General features: G+C 63.7%; 1 protein-coding gene across 3 annotated transcripts in view; it reads right to left on the bottom strand.

Moving 5' to 3' along the window:
- The window catches only part of TP73 (tumor protein p73), a 53276-nt gene that overhangs the window by 7695 nt on the left and 31002 nt on the right, over positions 1-14579 (bottom strand). For all 3 annotated transcript variants that reach the window (XR_002125750.1, XM_019658568.1, XM_019658567.1), the window contains exons 4-7: positions 12789-13031; positions 2227-2413; positions 1793-1908; positions 113-222 (exon numbers count right to left, since the gene is read on the bottom strand). Coding sequence is in view for 2 of the 3 variants with exons in the window: in XM_019658568.1 (XP_019514113.1) it covers positions 113-222; positions 1793-1908; positions 2227-2413; positions 12789-13031 (656 nt within the window). In the remaining variant the exon portion in view is untranslated. The remainder of the gene's footprint in view (positions 1-112; positions 223-1792; positions 1909-2226; positions 2414-12788; positions 13032-14579) is intronic.

Here is a 14579-nt window from a genome sequence, read left to right on the forward strand (position 1 = left end):
CGGCAGACTCCCCCGGGGCCGCACCACTCCTGGCCCTTGGCGTGTCTCCACGCCAGGCCCCCGGCAGCACAGGCCCGCGTCCCTGCTCCCCACCCCACGTGCTGCGACTCACTCCCGGGTCTCCAGCGTGATGATGATGAGGATGGGCCGGCGGTTCATGCCCCCCACACAGCTGCTGTTGCACATGAAGTTGTACAGGATGGTGGTGAACTCCGTCCCCACCTACACAGGGGAGGTGGGCGAGGGCTGTGGTGTCAGCACACAGGCCCACCCACTAAGGTGCGGGCTCCTGGCCTTCGAAGCACCCGTCCCTCAGGTCTGGTCCTGGCTCTGGGTAGGCTTGGGGGCTGGGCCATTCCCTGTGGTCCTCTGTCATCTACCCACCCACCATCCAGCCATCCATCCATCCTCCATCCCCCCATCTCCCCGTGCACCTATCCATCCATGCAGCACACTGAGTGTCAAGTGCAGTGCAGGTTTTGGGTACCAAGTAAACTCAGACCTGGCCTCTGCTCCTGGGTGGAATAGAGTGCTGTGGTCTGGTGGCCTTGACCGTCTCCCCTGACACAGGTTGGACATCAAGCCCTGGAGACTGGGTGTGAGTGGGCATGTGCCAGGCTTCTGTGGGCACAGGTGTGTGCTTGCCCACTGTGGGCTCTCCTGGGCAGCAGGGTGCCCTGCACTGCCCTGGCAGAGGGAGGGACCAGAGCAGTTCAAGTGGACCCCAAGCCTAGCACGCACTCATTTCCCAGGGTGCTGAGACGTGAGCCAGGACCCTTGACCACGTGGGACCACAAAATGGACGTTTGTCATGGCCTCCCTGGGTCAGGGTATGAAAGTCAATCACTGGCTTAGGAAAACCTAGCCTTTCACAAAACCGTTGGCACGTGGCAGCCACCAGGGGGCGGCAGAGCGCAGCTTTCCTGGTCAGGCTTGGCACCGGGAAGGGTGGGCGGGCAGGGTGGTCACACCCCACCTCGGACCTTGGTCCCACTGACATAAAGGCTGTTCTTAGGCCCAGGGGAGCCTGGGGGGTGAGGTATAGGGCTGGAGGCCTGGGGGACCAGGTACAGCTTTGGGGGTCTAGATGATGCTTTCCGAACCAGGTAGAGTAAAGGTCGCCTACCCACCCTGGAGAGCATGGCTACAGGGCCCAGAGCTGGGACCCACTGTCCACCTCCTGTGCTGTCCCCCCATCCCACCAATGCCCCTTGGTCCCTGCACCCTCACTTCTGTCCGCTCTCAGCTCTTCACCCCAGCTAGGCTCCCCCATCAGCCCCTGAGTGGCACTCTCAGAACCTCTGCCTTCAGGTCAAGGTCAGACCCCTCGGGGTCTGTCCACCCCTGTCCACTTCTTGCAGCGCCCCCTGCACGTCCAGCCTTCACCCCTCACCTCCAGGCCCTGCATGTGCCCCTGACCATGGGTCTCCCCTCCTCCCCTCCCCGCCTCGCCCTCCCTCCGTCCCACAGGCTCCGTCCTCCAGGCCTCGGCCCCTCCGTCCTCGAGTCCCGAGGGGGAATGGACAGGCGGGAAGAGAGGACAGATGAGGGCTGAACTCAGAGGTGGTCGGCCCCACCCCACTATAGATGGGGGGCCAGTGCCCAGAGAGGGCCCACGGGCAAGGTGGAGGCAGGGGTGGGGCCTTGAGGGAGAGGGCGGAGCTCCATGGCACAGACTTAACTCGGGGATAAGACATAGATAAGTGAGCTGACCGAGGCGACACGAGGGTCTCTGCTTGGGAGCCCCGCCCTAAGACTGGCTGAGTGCCCAGCCCCACCTGGCCCAGCCTACCTGCGGAGGCTCGTAGGGAACCATGACGCTCTGCCTGCCAGTGACCGGGTCATCCACATACTGTGAAAGGTTGTTGCCCTCCACACGGATGAGGTGGCTGGCCGGGGCAGACTGTCCTGCCGGGAGGGGACGCTGCTTCAGACAGGTGCCCAGCCTGGGGCCCACCACCCTGGTGCCAGGGGCATCACTGCAGATTCGGGACCACAAGGCAGGGCCCCTTGGGCCTAGCAGGTTGGACTCAGGCCGGCAGCCTTGGTGCCTTTGGGGTGCTTGGCCCAACAGCCCTGCCCTGCCCTGCCCTGCTGTGGGCACCCATGCCTAAGGCCCCAGGTGGCGCTGGGAGGAATTCGGGGGGGAGCTGGGCCCACACCGCCAGCCTCTCCCACCAGCCCCGGCTGTCTCCCAGGCCCCTGGGCACAGGCGCTGGGGCTCACCTTCGTTGAAGTCCCGCCCAAGCTCGTGATTGGGGCAGCGCTTGACGACCTCTGTCACGTGCTCTGCCTTCTTGTACACTGGCATGGCACGGATGGCGGTGCCCGCGGGCGGCGGGGTGGACACCTTGATCTGGATGGGGCACGTCTTGGCGATTTGGCAGTACAGTTTCTTCAACAGCGGGGAGTACTGGAGGGGAGGGGGCTGGGATGAGGCCGCAGTCCCAGCTCCACCCTGTGGGGAGCGCCTGGCTGTCCACTGCAGTCAGGGCTCCCTTCCCCAGCTCTGGGATGGCCGCCGGCCCTCGCAGCAGCCAGATGGCTGGTTTGGGCACAGTGAGAGCAGCTGCTCTGGTGCCCGCTGCAGCCAGGCCTGGGCGCCGTCTGTGTGGGTTTCACCAGCTGCAGAGGTTGGTACCATGATGTTCACTTTTGGGATGAGGACAGTAAAGGCAAGGAAATCGGGAGGGAACTGCTGGACGCGGGGAGGGGAGGCTCGGAGCCAGAGCCGCCTGCATCCAGGCTGGCTTTTCCCACGGTGAAGCTTATCCCCTAGACCTCAGGGGTTTGACGTGGGGGTTCGCATCATGGAGTCTCAGGTTTTCAGAGCCCGGGGTTAGGCTTTTCTGACATTTGTGCAGAGGAAACGTGTACTTTTCGGATGGACCCGGTGTCCCTGTGCACCTGAGCTCCGGGAGGGAGCCGTTGGAGCACGGAGTGGGTGGGGCCGATGGCTGCGGCCTGGTTTTGGCCACTGGGGTGGGTGGGCAGGCTCTGACCATGAAGCCCCAGGACCCCCGGCCCAGGAGCCGGCCTCAGGGAGGATCGGGTGATGCCCTTCCTGGCCCAGCAGGCAGCGCCTAGGGGTCCAGGTCACCCACTTGAGGACCCAGGCCGGCTCTCATGAATTCACAGATAATGCTGCTGGTGCCCACAGGGCACCACGCTCATTTCCAGGTTGGCTGATCCCCAGCGACCAGCTTCTGGGGACCAATCCAAGGCTCCTCATGCTCCTTTCCCCCATGAGACGGGGGCGGAGGGGGAACATTCCAGGTCTGAGATTCACAGGATACATTCTGTCCCCACCCTACACCCCCTGTGCCCCCATAAGCCCCCAGTGACTCAGAGTTACCCCAGCCACAAGGCCCTGGAGAGCCCGATCACACCTCACCGTGGTACCGTTGGGGGTCAGGCCAGAAACAGGGAGCTGCTGGCAGAACCAGGAAGGAGCTGGTCCCAGCCCACCTTTGCCAAGGAAGCGGGGGGCCTGGCACCCTGAACTGACCCCAAAGCGTAAGGCCCCCGCTGGCTACCAGTGCTGTCTGTCTGGCCATCGAGGGGAAGTGGGCCCTCAGGGCCTCATGCAAGTCCAAGTACAGGAAAAGCAAGGGAGGTGGAGACAAGGAGAGATGGCGCTCACCCTGCGCCCAGGAGCAAGGGGTCCCCAGTGCCCTCGGCCCCACGCAGTGTGAGCCATCCCTCCCTGTCCAAAATATCAACCTTTCCGTGGAGTGGGGTTCTAGGGGGCATGGTGACAAGTGGGCTGGGTCACCGCCCTCCAGGGATTGGGACTCTGCTCGACTTCCCTCTGCACTGACTTCAGGATGAGCCCCGCCCTCCTCCCATCACGACGGGAGTGAGACGCCCCCGGGGCTTGCCCCCTCCCTGAGGCTCTGTCCCCTGAGGTCCCTGGAGCCCAGGGCAGCTCACCACCCTGTGCCTGGGATGGTGTCCCGGGAGTGCAGTGCCCTGGGCTGGGGAGGGGGCATGCAGACCCTCAGAGAGGCCGCGGATGGGGAGGCGCAGGCGCCGAATGGGGCCCCCCTCCCGGCTGACCCCTCACAGGACCCCATTAGTTCTCTGACCTTGCGCTGCCCATGACCTGAGATGGGTCATTAGGCCCACCAAGGCGGGGCCCAGGTGGGCTAGAGCGGGTGGGCAGAAGTGACGGGGGTCTAGGGCCGGCCACATTCCCCGGGCAGCCCCAACACAGCTCCCTAGGGAGGGCCCCCGGGAGGGGGGCCCCTTGGCCCATCAGCCGAGCGCCTACAGGGATGGAGCTGAGCCGAGGTGCCTGTTGCAGCCCCCCTGCAGCCCCCCGATAGCCCCTGGGGTCCGAATAGTGGGGGCGCTGCTGCAGAGCCTTTCCAGCCCCGCTGGCGGCCTCCTCCCAAGCCCAGGTCTCACTTCGCCGGCAGAGGCGGCAGCTCCGGCGGACAGAGGGATGGGACTCAGGGCAGCTCTCCGCCGAGCCCAGGCCGGGACGGTGCACGAGTCCCCCTGAAGCCCAGGCAGGGTGGGGGGCCCAGCGGTGCCTGTGGGGTCTGGACTTCCCGCCCGAGGTCGCGGGCAAAGGTAGGAGCGGCTCCGGAGGCGACAAGCGGGGGCGCGCCGTGGTCGCCCCGCCCCGGGGAGGAGCCGCTGGGAGCTGTCCTTGGTACCGCGCGGCCGGCCGCGGCCCGCCCTCCCGGAGCTGGGCTGGCTGCGAGCGCCGAGCCGCCCAGGTGGGCAAGTCCTCACCTGGGCAAGCGGCGAACGGGCTCAGGCCCCAGGGTGGAGAGCGGGGGGCACCCCCCCGCGTGCTGGGCGAGGCCACCGCAGGCCTTGGGCCTGGTCCCGCTCCCCACAGTGGGTCCCAACCCGGTGCTGCCCCGGCTGTCTGCTCAGGTGCCCTCGGGCACACACACCTGCCGGCCCCCACCCCGGCAAGGGCCAAGTAGGGTGACACAGGAGGCATCAGGTGGTGACACAGGTGACTGTGGGGGAGGAGGGGAGCCTGGGATGGCCAAACCTGGGGTGAGTAGAGTGTGGCCTGTGGGGCAAAGGGCCCAGAGCGACAGGCCTGAGCCCAGGAAGAAGGTGTGAGCCCCCACGCCCGCCTCAGCTGCGTCCCCTCCTCCCAGAGCGCTGAGGAACCGGGCGGGGAGGAGGACTCCTGGGTCCTTGTCTGTTCTGTTGAAAAGGTCACGTGGAGACACTTCCTCTCTCCCAACCCCCCTCCCACCTCTCCTTCCCTAGAACCGCTAGATGGATGTGTTTCAACAGATTCTGAGCTGATAAAATCTTATTTATCTTCGGCTGTTGACACAGAGCCGTCTAGACTTGCCTGCCCCGGGATGCGTGTATTCCTTCGTGCTTACAGGAAATGGTTTGCCCGAGCGCTGGGGTATGCCCATCCCTGCCCTCCCCCACCAGGTTCCCTCCTGGGACCCCAGCCCCCAGTCCACGATGGCCCTGCCTGGCTGGGAGCCCCGGCCTGCAGGGCTGGCGGCGGTGCAGGGGGGGGGCATTGGGCAAGAGGGTGGTGGGCTCCTTGCAGAGGCTGTTAATTTCCTTGCGCCCACTCCCCAGCAGCTGGGTGCCCGGCACGGGCAGGTTTGGGCAGGAGGAGAGTGGAGAGGTGATAATAACTTGTCTGTCATTTTCCAGGGACGTGTAGCATCTTGCAAACCGCAAATACCGTTAACCAGCTTGGGCGACTCTGTTACAACAGATTCTGGAAGACGGGGCTGCGGTGGGGGCTTTTATTTTCTAAATGATTTTTTTAGAGCCCACTTTTATCAGCTTTCCATGTGTGTGCGCCTGTGTGTATGCGTGTTCAGAGCCACAGTTCTCTCCTCTCTTGGGTTAAGGCCCCTTGGAGGACCCCTGAGGCCAGAGCCCCGCACCCCAGTAGAGTTCCACAGAATCCTTGGCAAGAGGCTCTGTGGGTTCACAGAGAGACCCCCCCCCAAGACTCACAGGGAACTCAGGTAACCAGTCCCCAATGCCAGTCCCCCCAGTAAGGGACCCTTACCCTCCTTCCTGGTCAGGAGGGGCCTCCCGGGGTGACATAAGCCACTGGACACTCAGCTCCAGCCCCTCATGGGGCCTCCCACCCCCTCACTGCACAGTTTTATTGCCTCACTCTCGTGTCTTCACTCACGGGAGAGCTTCTGGGAGCATGGGGTGGGCTCTGACAGATGTAAGGGAGGCCTGGATGGGGTCACAGTGAAGCCAGCAGACTGGGGAGGAGGTGGGGGCGCCTGTGACAATCATCCCTGCATGCTTCACAGCACCCACAAAAGGCAGTGAGGGTCCACACGCACAAGGAAACCCAGGCAGCTCCCCAATTTGGCCACAGGCCTGGTGGCTGGAGGCTGCAGGGAACTCCTGGACGCCTGTGGGGCCAGTGCCCGGCCCGGCAGACATGCCGGATCAAAGAGGCTGCCGAGATCCCCGAGGAGCTCCGGGCCGGGAACAGGCACAGATGCATCGGCTGACACCCCCACGCAAGCTGACGGCCAGGGGACCCCTCACCAGGAGCCCAGAGGAGGATGAACAGGAAGTGGAAACACGCTTTGCAGGTGCCAAGTGACCCTGAGCACTGTCCGGGGGTGTCCCAGAGGTTATGCACAAGAAGCTGCCCATTCTGGAGAGGCGGGTCTGGGGATGGAGGACACCCCTCAGGAGCCGGGAAGCCTGCCCTGAGATGTCCTCCACCAGGTCCCCAACTAGTGAGTGGGAGCCCCCAGGACTCTCGTGGCCTGGTAACAGCGTGTCCCCGACCACGGGCCTTGGGTCTGCTCATCCCACATGTGGCTGCAGGCTGGACACCTCCAGGGGCTCAGTCCTGGGCTAAGACCTGGGTAGGGGACGTGGGCAGCAGGTGTGCACTGAGCTGACCCAGGAGAGAGGCAGCGGGCACCAGGGCTGTGGTGCAGAGTGAAGACCCAGCAGGCCAGCGGGTCAGGAGCTGGGCAACAGGAGACGGGCGGGCCCCGAGGAGCGGCCAGAGGGGCGAGCAGGATGTGCTCTGGGTCCTTGGGGACAGAGCTGGGCTTTCGGGAAGCTCAGAACTCCCACCAGCGGCCACCCTCCCACTCCAAGGGTGTCCGCCGCGCCACGCTCAGCCTCAGTCTGGTCCTAGTATAAGTCACTCTGCCCGTGAGCTTGGTTTCTGACTTTGCCAGCTGGAGACCCCACAGAGGTCACCTGGAGGAGGTGGCATCCCTGCCTAGAGTGGGCACCCGCTGGCTGGCCTATGGGCACGGACCCAACCAGCAGGGCTGTGGGCCAGGCCACAGAACGACCCAGCCCAGCTCTGCCCACAGCAGGGTGGACCCACTGGGAGAAGGAGCCCCCACTACCGTCGCCCCCACCTCACTTGTATCTTCTGAGTTGGCCTGGCCTTGTCAGCCATTGTGATGGCAAGGGTCAGCCCACCCGGTCTGGGTGCTGGGGTCAGCGGCGCCTTCCGCTCGCAGGACCGTCCCCGGAGCCTCTGACCACGGCTCACCATACTGGACACTGCCGTGGGTCTGGTGTGGGCGGGCCCAGCTGGGCCAGCTCCGTCTCCCTGTCCTGCAGCTTCTGGGACGGCCGCAGGGCTGGAGCTCAGACCAGCTGCCCGTGGCTGCGGGCAGTGGAGGAGGGAGGCCAGGCTATGGCCCCAGCTGTGGCAGGTGCTCAGGCTGGCCTCTCTGTAGGGCTGTCACATCGGCTCCAGTGGGGAGCCCTGTGTGGGGGGCCCTCCTGCCTCTGACCTTTCTGCCACGGAAGCTGCAGCTAAGTTGCCAGTTTGGGACCACCGTGGAAGATACACCCTGTGGTTGGGAAGCAGGGAGCGCCATCTCTTCACTCTAAGTCAGCTCCACTCCCGGCCAGTGGAACTGGAGCCCATGGTCTCTCATGGGCTTGGGAGTGTGTGGGAGTGGCCATTTTTCAGCTTTTAATTCCAGTTGAATGGAATTGAAGTTTTCAGTGAAACTTTTAAGGTCCAGGGAAGCACTGAGGCAGAGTTTTGGCTTCTAAACATCTGACCCCTGTGGAGTGAGTGGCTCTAAGCCGGGTCGCCAGGGGCCAAGCACAGCCACTCCCTTTGTGACAGGTGACCTAGTGACCTGCCCTCTATGAGCCTTGGTTTCCTCATCCACAAAGTGGAGTGAACACAAGAGCCTACAACACGCACCCAGGGTGCTTAAGGTGGGACCTGTGATGTGGGGGCCCTGCCATGTTTCTGTCAGCGCTACGATCAGACACCCAGGGTCCACGGGCCCATCCCCATGTCGGAAACAATTCCAGAGACTAGATGATTCCTCATAAAATCTGGACTGTTTTGTGCCCCCCCCCGCTCACCCCAACAGCCCCAAACCTGTGGGATTGATTGCTGTCTCCCAAGGACCCTCCTGTGTGTCCCTGCAAGAACCAGGGGCTGTGAAGTGGCCCCACTCAGCTCCAAGGCCAACTTCTGTGTCTGTGACCTCCAGGCCCAGGGGCTACCCCAGCTGCTGGAGAGGGCAGAGAGAGAGGAGGTTGACCCCAGTTCAGGCCATAAGCCGGGGTGCTGACACCAGCCAGGACAGGCTAGCAGGGAGCGTCTCCCTCCGCCCCCCAGCAGAACTCCACACGGTGCCAGCAATTGTGGTGATCTCTCCGAGTGCTCCTGTTCCCCCCTAATGATCCGCGTTTCATCTCCACAATAAACACTGTTAGGACGCTTCCCTCGGCTTAAACACGCATAATTGCTCCTGGTGCCAGTAAAAGGTATTAATTCCACTTATGCATTCCATAAACTTTTAGGATAACGCAATTGATACCGCGGTCGTGTTGGGACACCTCTGCTATTATTTTCCTGCCTGCAAACCTCCGAGGGGCTGGAAAGTTTTCTCTCGAATCCATTAGCGTTGACTCAGCCGCCTTCCACCCAGGGAACCCGCGCAGGCTTTGTGTTTCCCGCCTGCCTTCCACATACACGTGCCTCCCGGGGCGGGAGGGCGGCGCCGGCCCCCAGGATTGAGACACACACACACACACACACACACACACACACACACACACACACACACCCTGCCTGGCCTGGGGGCAGCTGGAGGTCATTCGGGGGCTGCGTCCAGGCTGTCTGGCTGTCTGGAGGTCCTAAGGGACTAGCTGTGCCATGGCACTCTGCACAACTTCACCGTCACACCTGCCCCAGGCCACCAGCCCTGCAAACTGGTGGCAGGGCCACTCGGCCTTCTGGAGGTGCCCCCGAGGCTGGGCCAGGGGGCACACCAAGCCTTCCTGCTTGACCTTGGAGCCTTCCCCCAGACCTCTTCCCTGGCCAGGTGAGCCTGGGAGCTGGAAGAGGCTGAGCCGGGCTGGACAGCATCCAGACGCCTCACTGTGCTGCTCCAACTCTCTGCTCCTCAGGACTCCTGTCACCCGCCGTCCCCATCACTGTCAGCCCGTGGGGGACCCTGGGATAGGAGTGGCCATCAGACCCAGAGGCCAGGCTGAGCACTGCTGAGGGCCCTGCCCCTGCTTTGACCCCCACAGGATCCCCGGGAGGGCGCGGAACAGGGACAAAGGCTCCTGGCTCTACCGTCCACTGGCCCAAGAAACATCAGCGCCCGCTCGTCATTGTGCTTTCACTGTGTCTGCCTCGCCCCAAAGCCCAGATGGGCCCCGCAACTGCCAGGACCGCTCACAGCAGCCAGCATTGGTGGGGAGCTCTACCCCTCCCCCCGGGGCAGTGCCCCCGCTGGCCAAATTCCCACCTCACCCTGTCCTGTCCCTGGTCCCTGGTTTGCAACCTCCTGGAGGAGGAGGACCAGTCCCTCCTCTGGCTGCTCAGCTACCTGAGATCCACCTCCTCTTGGCCTCCTCCGGGATTGGGGGGACGTCAGAACCCTGGGCAGCGACCAGGAGAGGCCTGCACGTGTGCATGTGGGTATGTGTGTGCACTTGTTCACACATGTGTGCTGTGTCTGTACGTGAGCACGCACATGCAGGCCTGCGAGCTGAGGGCTCCAGACCCCCCAGTGCCCAAGGAGCTCAGGTGTGAGATGATGTGATGTCCGAGGCAAGCCAGTCAGGGCAGATGAACTGCCCAGCTGGGGCAACCTGCAGGGGCCTTGGCCAAAGACCCCATTAACAGCTGCTGTCCCTTGGGGGCTGGTGAGGGTGTTTTTCCTGAGCCGGAAAAGGAGTGAAGGCAGCAGTCAATTTGGAATTGTACTTGAGAAAAATAAGAATTATCTATCAGTTACCAGCCGGCTGGCATGGCGGGGGCTGCACACTGCGTGTCGAAGAGGCCTGGGCAGCAAGTCTGGGCAGCGCCTGCGGCCAGACACCCAGAGCGATGAGCAGGCGGTTGCCAGTGGTCCCATCCTGCACTGAGCCCGCCCGCACCCAGACACCCAGAGCCCGCCCGCACCCTCCCTGGAAAAGGAGCCTGTGGGGGGTCTGCTCCCAGAGAACCGAGGTGCCAAAAATCTCATTATCGATGTTTGTCCCACCTCCACCCCCTGCGCTGATAAGGGCTGGGAGGGGCACCGTGGGTGCTGGTGGCAGCATCCTCCCCTCAGCTCAGCTTCCAGAGCAGAGAGCCTTGGGCGGCGGCTCCGGTGTGGGGCGGCACGGGGGCTGGAGCTTGCGGGCAGAGCCAATGGGCACAGCTGAGCCTTTCCTGCCCTCTGATGTGGCTGGTCAGGGCTGCCTCCATCCTGGGCAAACGGCCTCTATGGGGCCACTTAGGGCCAGGACAACTGTGACCGAGCCATGAGCCCCTGAGGCCCAGTGGCCACTCCCTGGGGAGCTGTGGTGAAGGGCCCCCCAGATGGGGGACGCAGCCAGCAGAGAGGCAACTCTGTTCCTCCTGAGACCAGCTCAGACCGTCCAAAGCGCTGCAAGACCCCCAGACCCTGCAAAGGCCCCACCAGCATCCTCAAGCAGCAGAAAGGAAGGGAGCCGGGACCTCCCCAGTGCCTTCCAGGCCCCGGTGACAGAATTCAGTGCCTGAGGGGCCAGGACTCTTCCCCCTACAGGGGAGAGAAAGGGCTTAGGGAACAAGTCTGAACATGGAATAGGAACAGTAGTGAGCCTCCTGTCGCCAGAGGTGTGCAAGTGGGGGTGCCTCGGGGGCCTCCGGGCCTGGCTTCCCATCACCCAGCAGACTGCAAAGCTGAGGTGTGGGGACAAGGACCCCACAGGCAACAGAGACTGGAGACGACCCTCTGGCAGGTCCAGGAGGACCAGGCTTCCTGGTGCCCCATCACCCGTCCGCCAAGGAAATAACAAAAAAGACAACTTGCTGGCTCCCACTGTGCTCAGCCCACACAGGCACCATCTCCTCTAAGCCGTCACCCGTCACCGCCATGAAGAGGAGCGTTGGAGCAGTAATTTACACATGAGGGAAGTGGGCCCTGACCGGGCCAGTGATCCCTGTCCCTCAGCCAACAGAGACCCTGGAGTCTGGCTGAGCCAGCGCCTGGGGGAGCCCAAAGCCTGAGTAAAGGACCAGAAATAGCCGCAGGGGACCATGGCCTGGACCCCAGACCTGGGACTGGCGCGTGCAGAGCCTGACCCAGGCTCCCTGTGGCTCTGCCCCACTTCCGGCCCCCCAGAAGCAGGGAAAACCACAGCCTCAGCCAGCAGGCCAGTGGGGCTCCCACACCTTCAAGTGCTAGAGCCTTGGGGTCACCTGCTCGCTGCTCCCGCGGGGGCGGGGACACAGCTGCTGTTCCCCGGGGGCGGTGGTGCTGCCGCATGGGGCTGCCAGGTGTGCACGGGCTGGGGGCCAGAGCAGGGTTCACGCTCTCCCTTCTGAGGGTGGGCAAGAGACCCAGAGGACCTTGGGGCTGCCTTTGGCACCAATGCCCTGCATGCCCCACCCTCGGAGGTGAGCCTGAGTGCTGTCGGGGGTCTCAGCGTCCTTACAGCCTTTACCCTGCCAGTGGGCATGGCTGGCATGCCCTCGCTCTCCCAACTGCAAAATGGACAACGCAGCCCTGTGGTTAGGGACTCACAGCCGGGAGCCCAGCCCCTGCTTCCTGAGCCAGCACGCCCACTTAGCATCTGCACAGCTCCGAGCAAGCCACTTCCCCTCCCCGTGACTCAGTCCCCTTGGCTGTACAACGGGACAATAATAGATTCTACCTCATGGGTTGCTGGACAGTTTCAAGAGTTACTACAAACTCGAAGAACTTAGCACAGGGCCCAGCTCTCGGAGGTCGCAGGTGCACGGGATGCTATCCAAGTTGGCATGATCCCAGCGGGGGCCGGACCTTCAGTCCGCAGTGCTGTGGCACTCCCCGACCTCCCTGTCTCACGCCCGTCACAGAGACCGTGCGTGCGGGCAAAGCCCACATCCGCCAACCGCCGGACGCTCCTTGCCAATCATGCACTGCTTGGAGGAGGCTACCTCGGTGGGCCCGGCCTCAGAGCTGCCTGCCTCCTGCATAAGCAGGACAGGATTCAAAGCAGAACCCCGCCTGAGCACAGAGACGTCTGCAGAGCAGTCACAATGAGCAGGGCCAGCCGCTGCCCCGTGGACCTTGCTGGGAGCCACGTCCATCCCCTCTGGGGTCCTGCAGGAGCCTGGCCGGCTCTGGCCACACGTCCGGGGGTGAACACGCCCAGACTGCCCAGCCCGAGCCCCGCCTCCTGCCTGACACTCCTCCCGGTGGCGCGGCACGGGCCAGGTGGGAACCCTGTGCGGACAGCTGGACAGCGGGCACGCTTGGCCCTCCCTCGTGCCCGGGACGCACCTCCACCCATGCCCTGCGTCCCACAGATGCCCGCTGAGAGCGGGGGGCACAACTCACCGTCCAGGTGGCCGACTTGGCTGTGCTGGACTGCTGGAAGGTGACATCGAAGAGGTGGGGGCCGGGGTAGTCGGTGTTGGAGGGGATGACTGGAGCGGGCGACATGGTGTCGAACGTGGAGCTGGGCTGCGCGTATGGAGAGTGGGTGGGCACGCTGGCCGTGTGCTCCGGGGTATAGGGGCTGGCCGAGGCCGCCCGGCTGCCCATCTGGTCCATGGTACTGCTCAGCAAATTGAACTGGGGCTGGCGGGAAGTGGGAGGGGAGACACACAGTCAGGCTGGAGAGTGGAGGCCAGGCCCGTCCCGTCAGGGAGGTGTCCTGTTACAGGAGCCTTAAAGGGCCAGCGGCTCCGTCATCCCAAATATTTCCTTGGTCCCCCCCACCCTGACAGGTCACTACTTGTGTGGGGATAAACTGACACATTCACCTCGCCCTCCCCGCTCCATCAGCCTCCCGGGTGCCAGGGTTTCTGGGGCTCCACTGAGCACGCCTGGAGGGAACTGTCTGTGGGACGGCCCCCAGCCCAGGACACCCTCCCGCGCTCCAGCTGTACCCTCCAGGGCAGCACCAGGCCAGACTATAATAATATAAGTCCCCTGTTATAGTGAAAAGTGGGGAGACCCCAGGAGCTGGGGCAGAGGGCGTCCCCATGTGCAAAGTGGACACACCCTGGCCTCTGGTGCAGGGGATGCCTGGGAGGCCCTGGGGGACCAGATCTGGCCCCTAGATCCGGCCATGTAGGTGGTGGGGCTGGGTGGGGGCTGAAGGTCAGTGGCTGAGCCCAAAGCCACTTACCGAGGGCCTCTGTAAGGTGGGCTTTCTCATCTTCTTCAGAATGGCCCCACAGCCCATTTCTCCTGCGGGCAGCTCTCCATGGCCCACACCCGCGGCCCATCCCGGGCACCGGAACCCAGCTCCTCCCCCAGGCCACACACTGGAGCAGGAGCTCTGAGCTGCCCTATGTGGGTGTGTCCTCTGGGTCACCCTCTGTGGGATCCGGGGCCTGGGGATGGGTCAGCCCCCACCAGGAGCTTAAGGGGGTCCCCAGCGAGGGAGGGGGTGCTGCACGAGATGTGGTTCCTCAAATCCAGAGCAGATCTGACCCCACCAGCAAGGAAGACCCTCTCCCTAATCCAGGCTCCAGGCAGGAGGCGGGTGCAGACGGGACCGAGAGGCTGGCCGTGGTCGGATGGCCTCTGCCTGAAAATGCCGAAATCGTTCCTTGTCTGTGTCAGGGCGGCTCCCAGGTTTGACTTAACCCTGTCCACAGGCCTGAGGTGGGCACTTCTGGTATCTCTGTTTTATAGATGAGGAAACTGAGGCACGGAGTGGGAGTGACTAGGCGGAGTGATGTGGTGGCTGAGGTGGTGAGCCGGAACCTCGGAGACCAGTGGAGATGGTGGACTGGGGGTTCCCGCTAGCGGGCAGAGGGCCTGGGGTCCCCGTGGCGGGACAGAGCCAGCCCAGGAAGCAACAGAGGGGCCCTTTTGCGCCTCTTCAGGGAAGGCGGCCTCTTTCGCTGCCTCCTCCAAGTGCAAACGCGAGAGCGGCTTCCTCCGCCTCTCCCAGCCCAGGGCTCAGCCCCTCTCTGCACCCCAGTATTTTCTCCTCCAAGCAGGACTGGGCTTTACAACCTGGAGTCCCCTCCAGCTCAGCCCACCCAAAGGCACACATTCCCCATGCGTCCATGACAAGGGTCTTTGCAGCCCCCAGACCCCCCTCTGTCCTGGGGAGGAAACTTTTCAGTAGGGACTATGTTCTCCTGAAGGCTGCCCAGCCTGGAGGAAACT

This window comes from Hipposideros armiger, unplaced genomic scaffold, assembly GCF_001890085.2.
Source record: "Hipposideros armiger isolate ML-2016 unplaced genomic scaffold, ASM189008v1 scaffold_284, whole genome shotgun sequence".
Classification (NCBI taxonomy): Eukaryota; Metazoa; Chordata; class Mammalia; order Chiroptera; family Hipposideridae; genus Hipposideros; species Hipposideros armiger.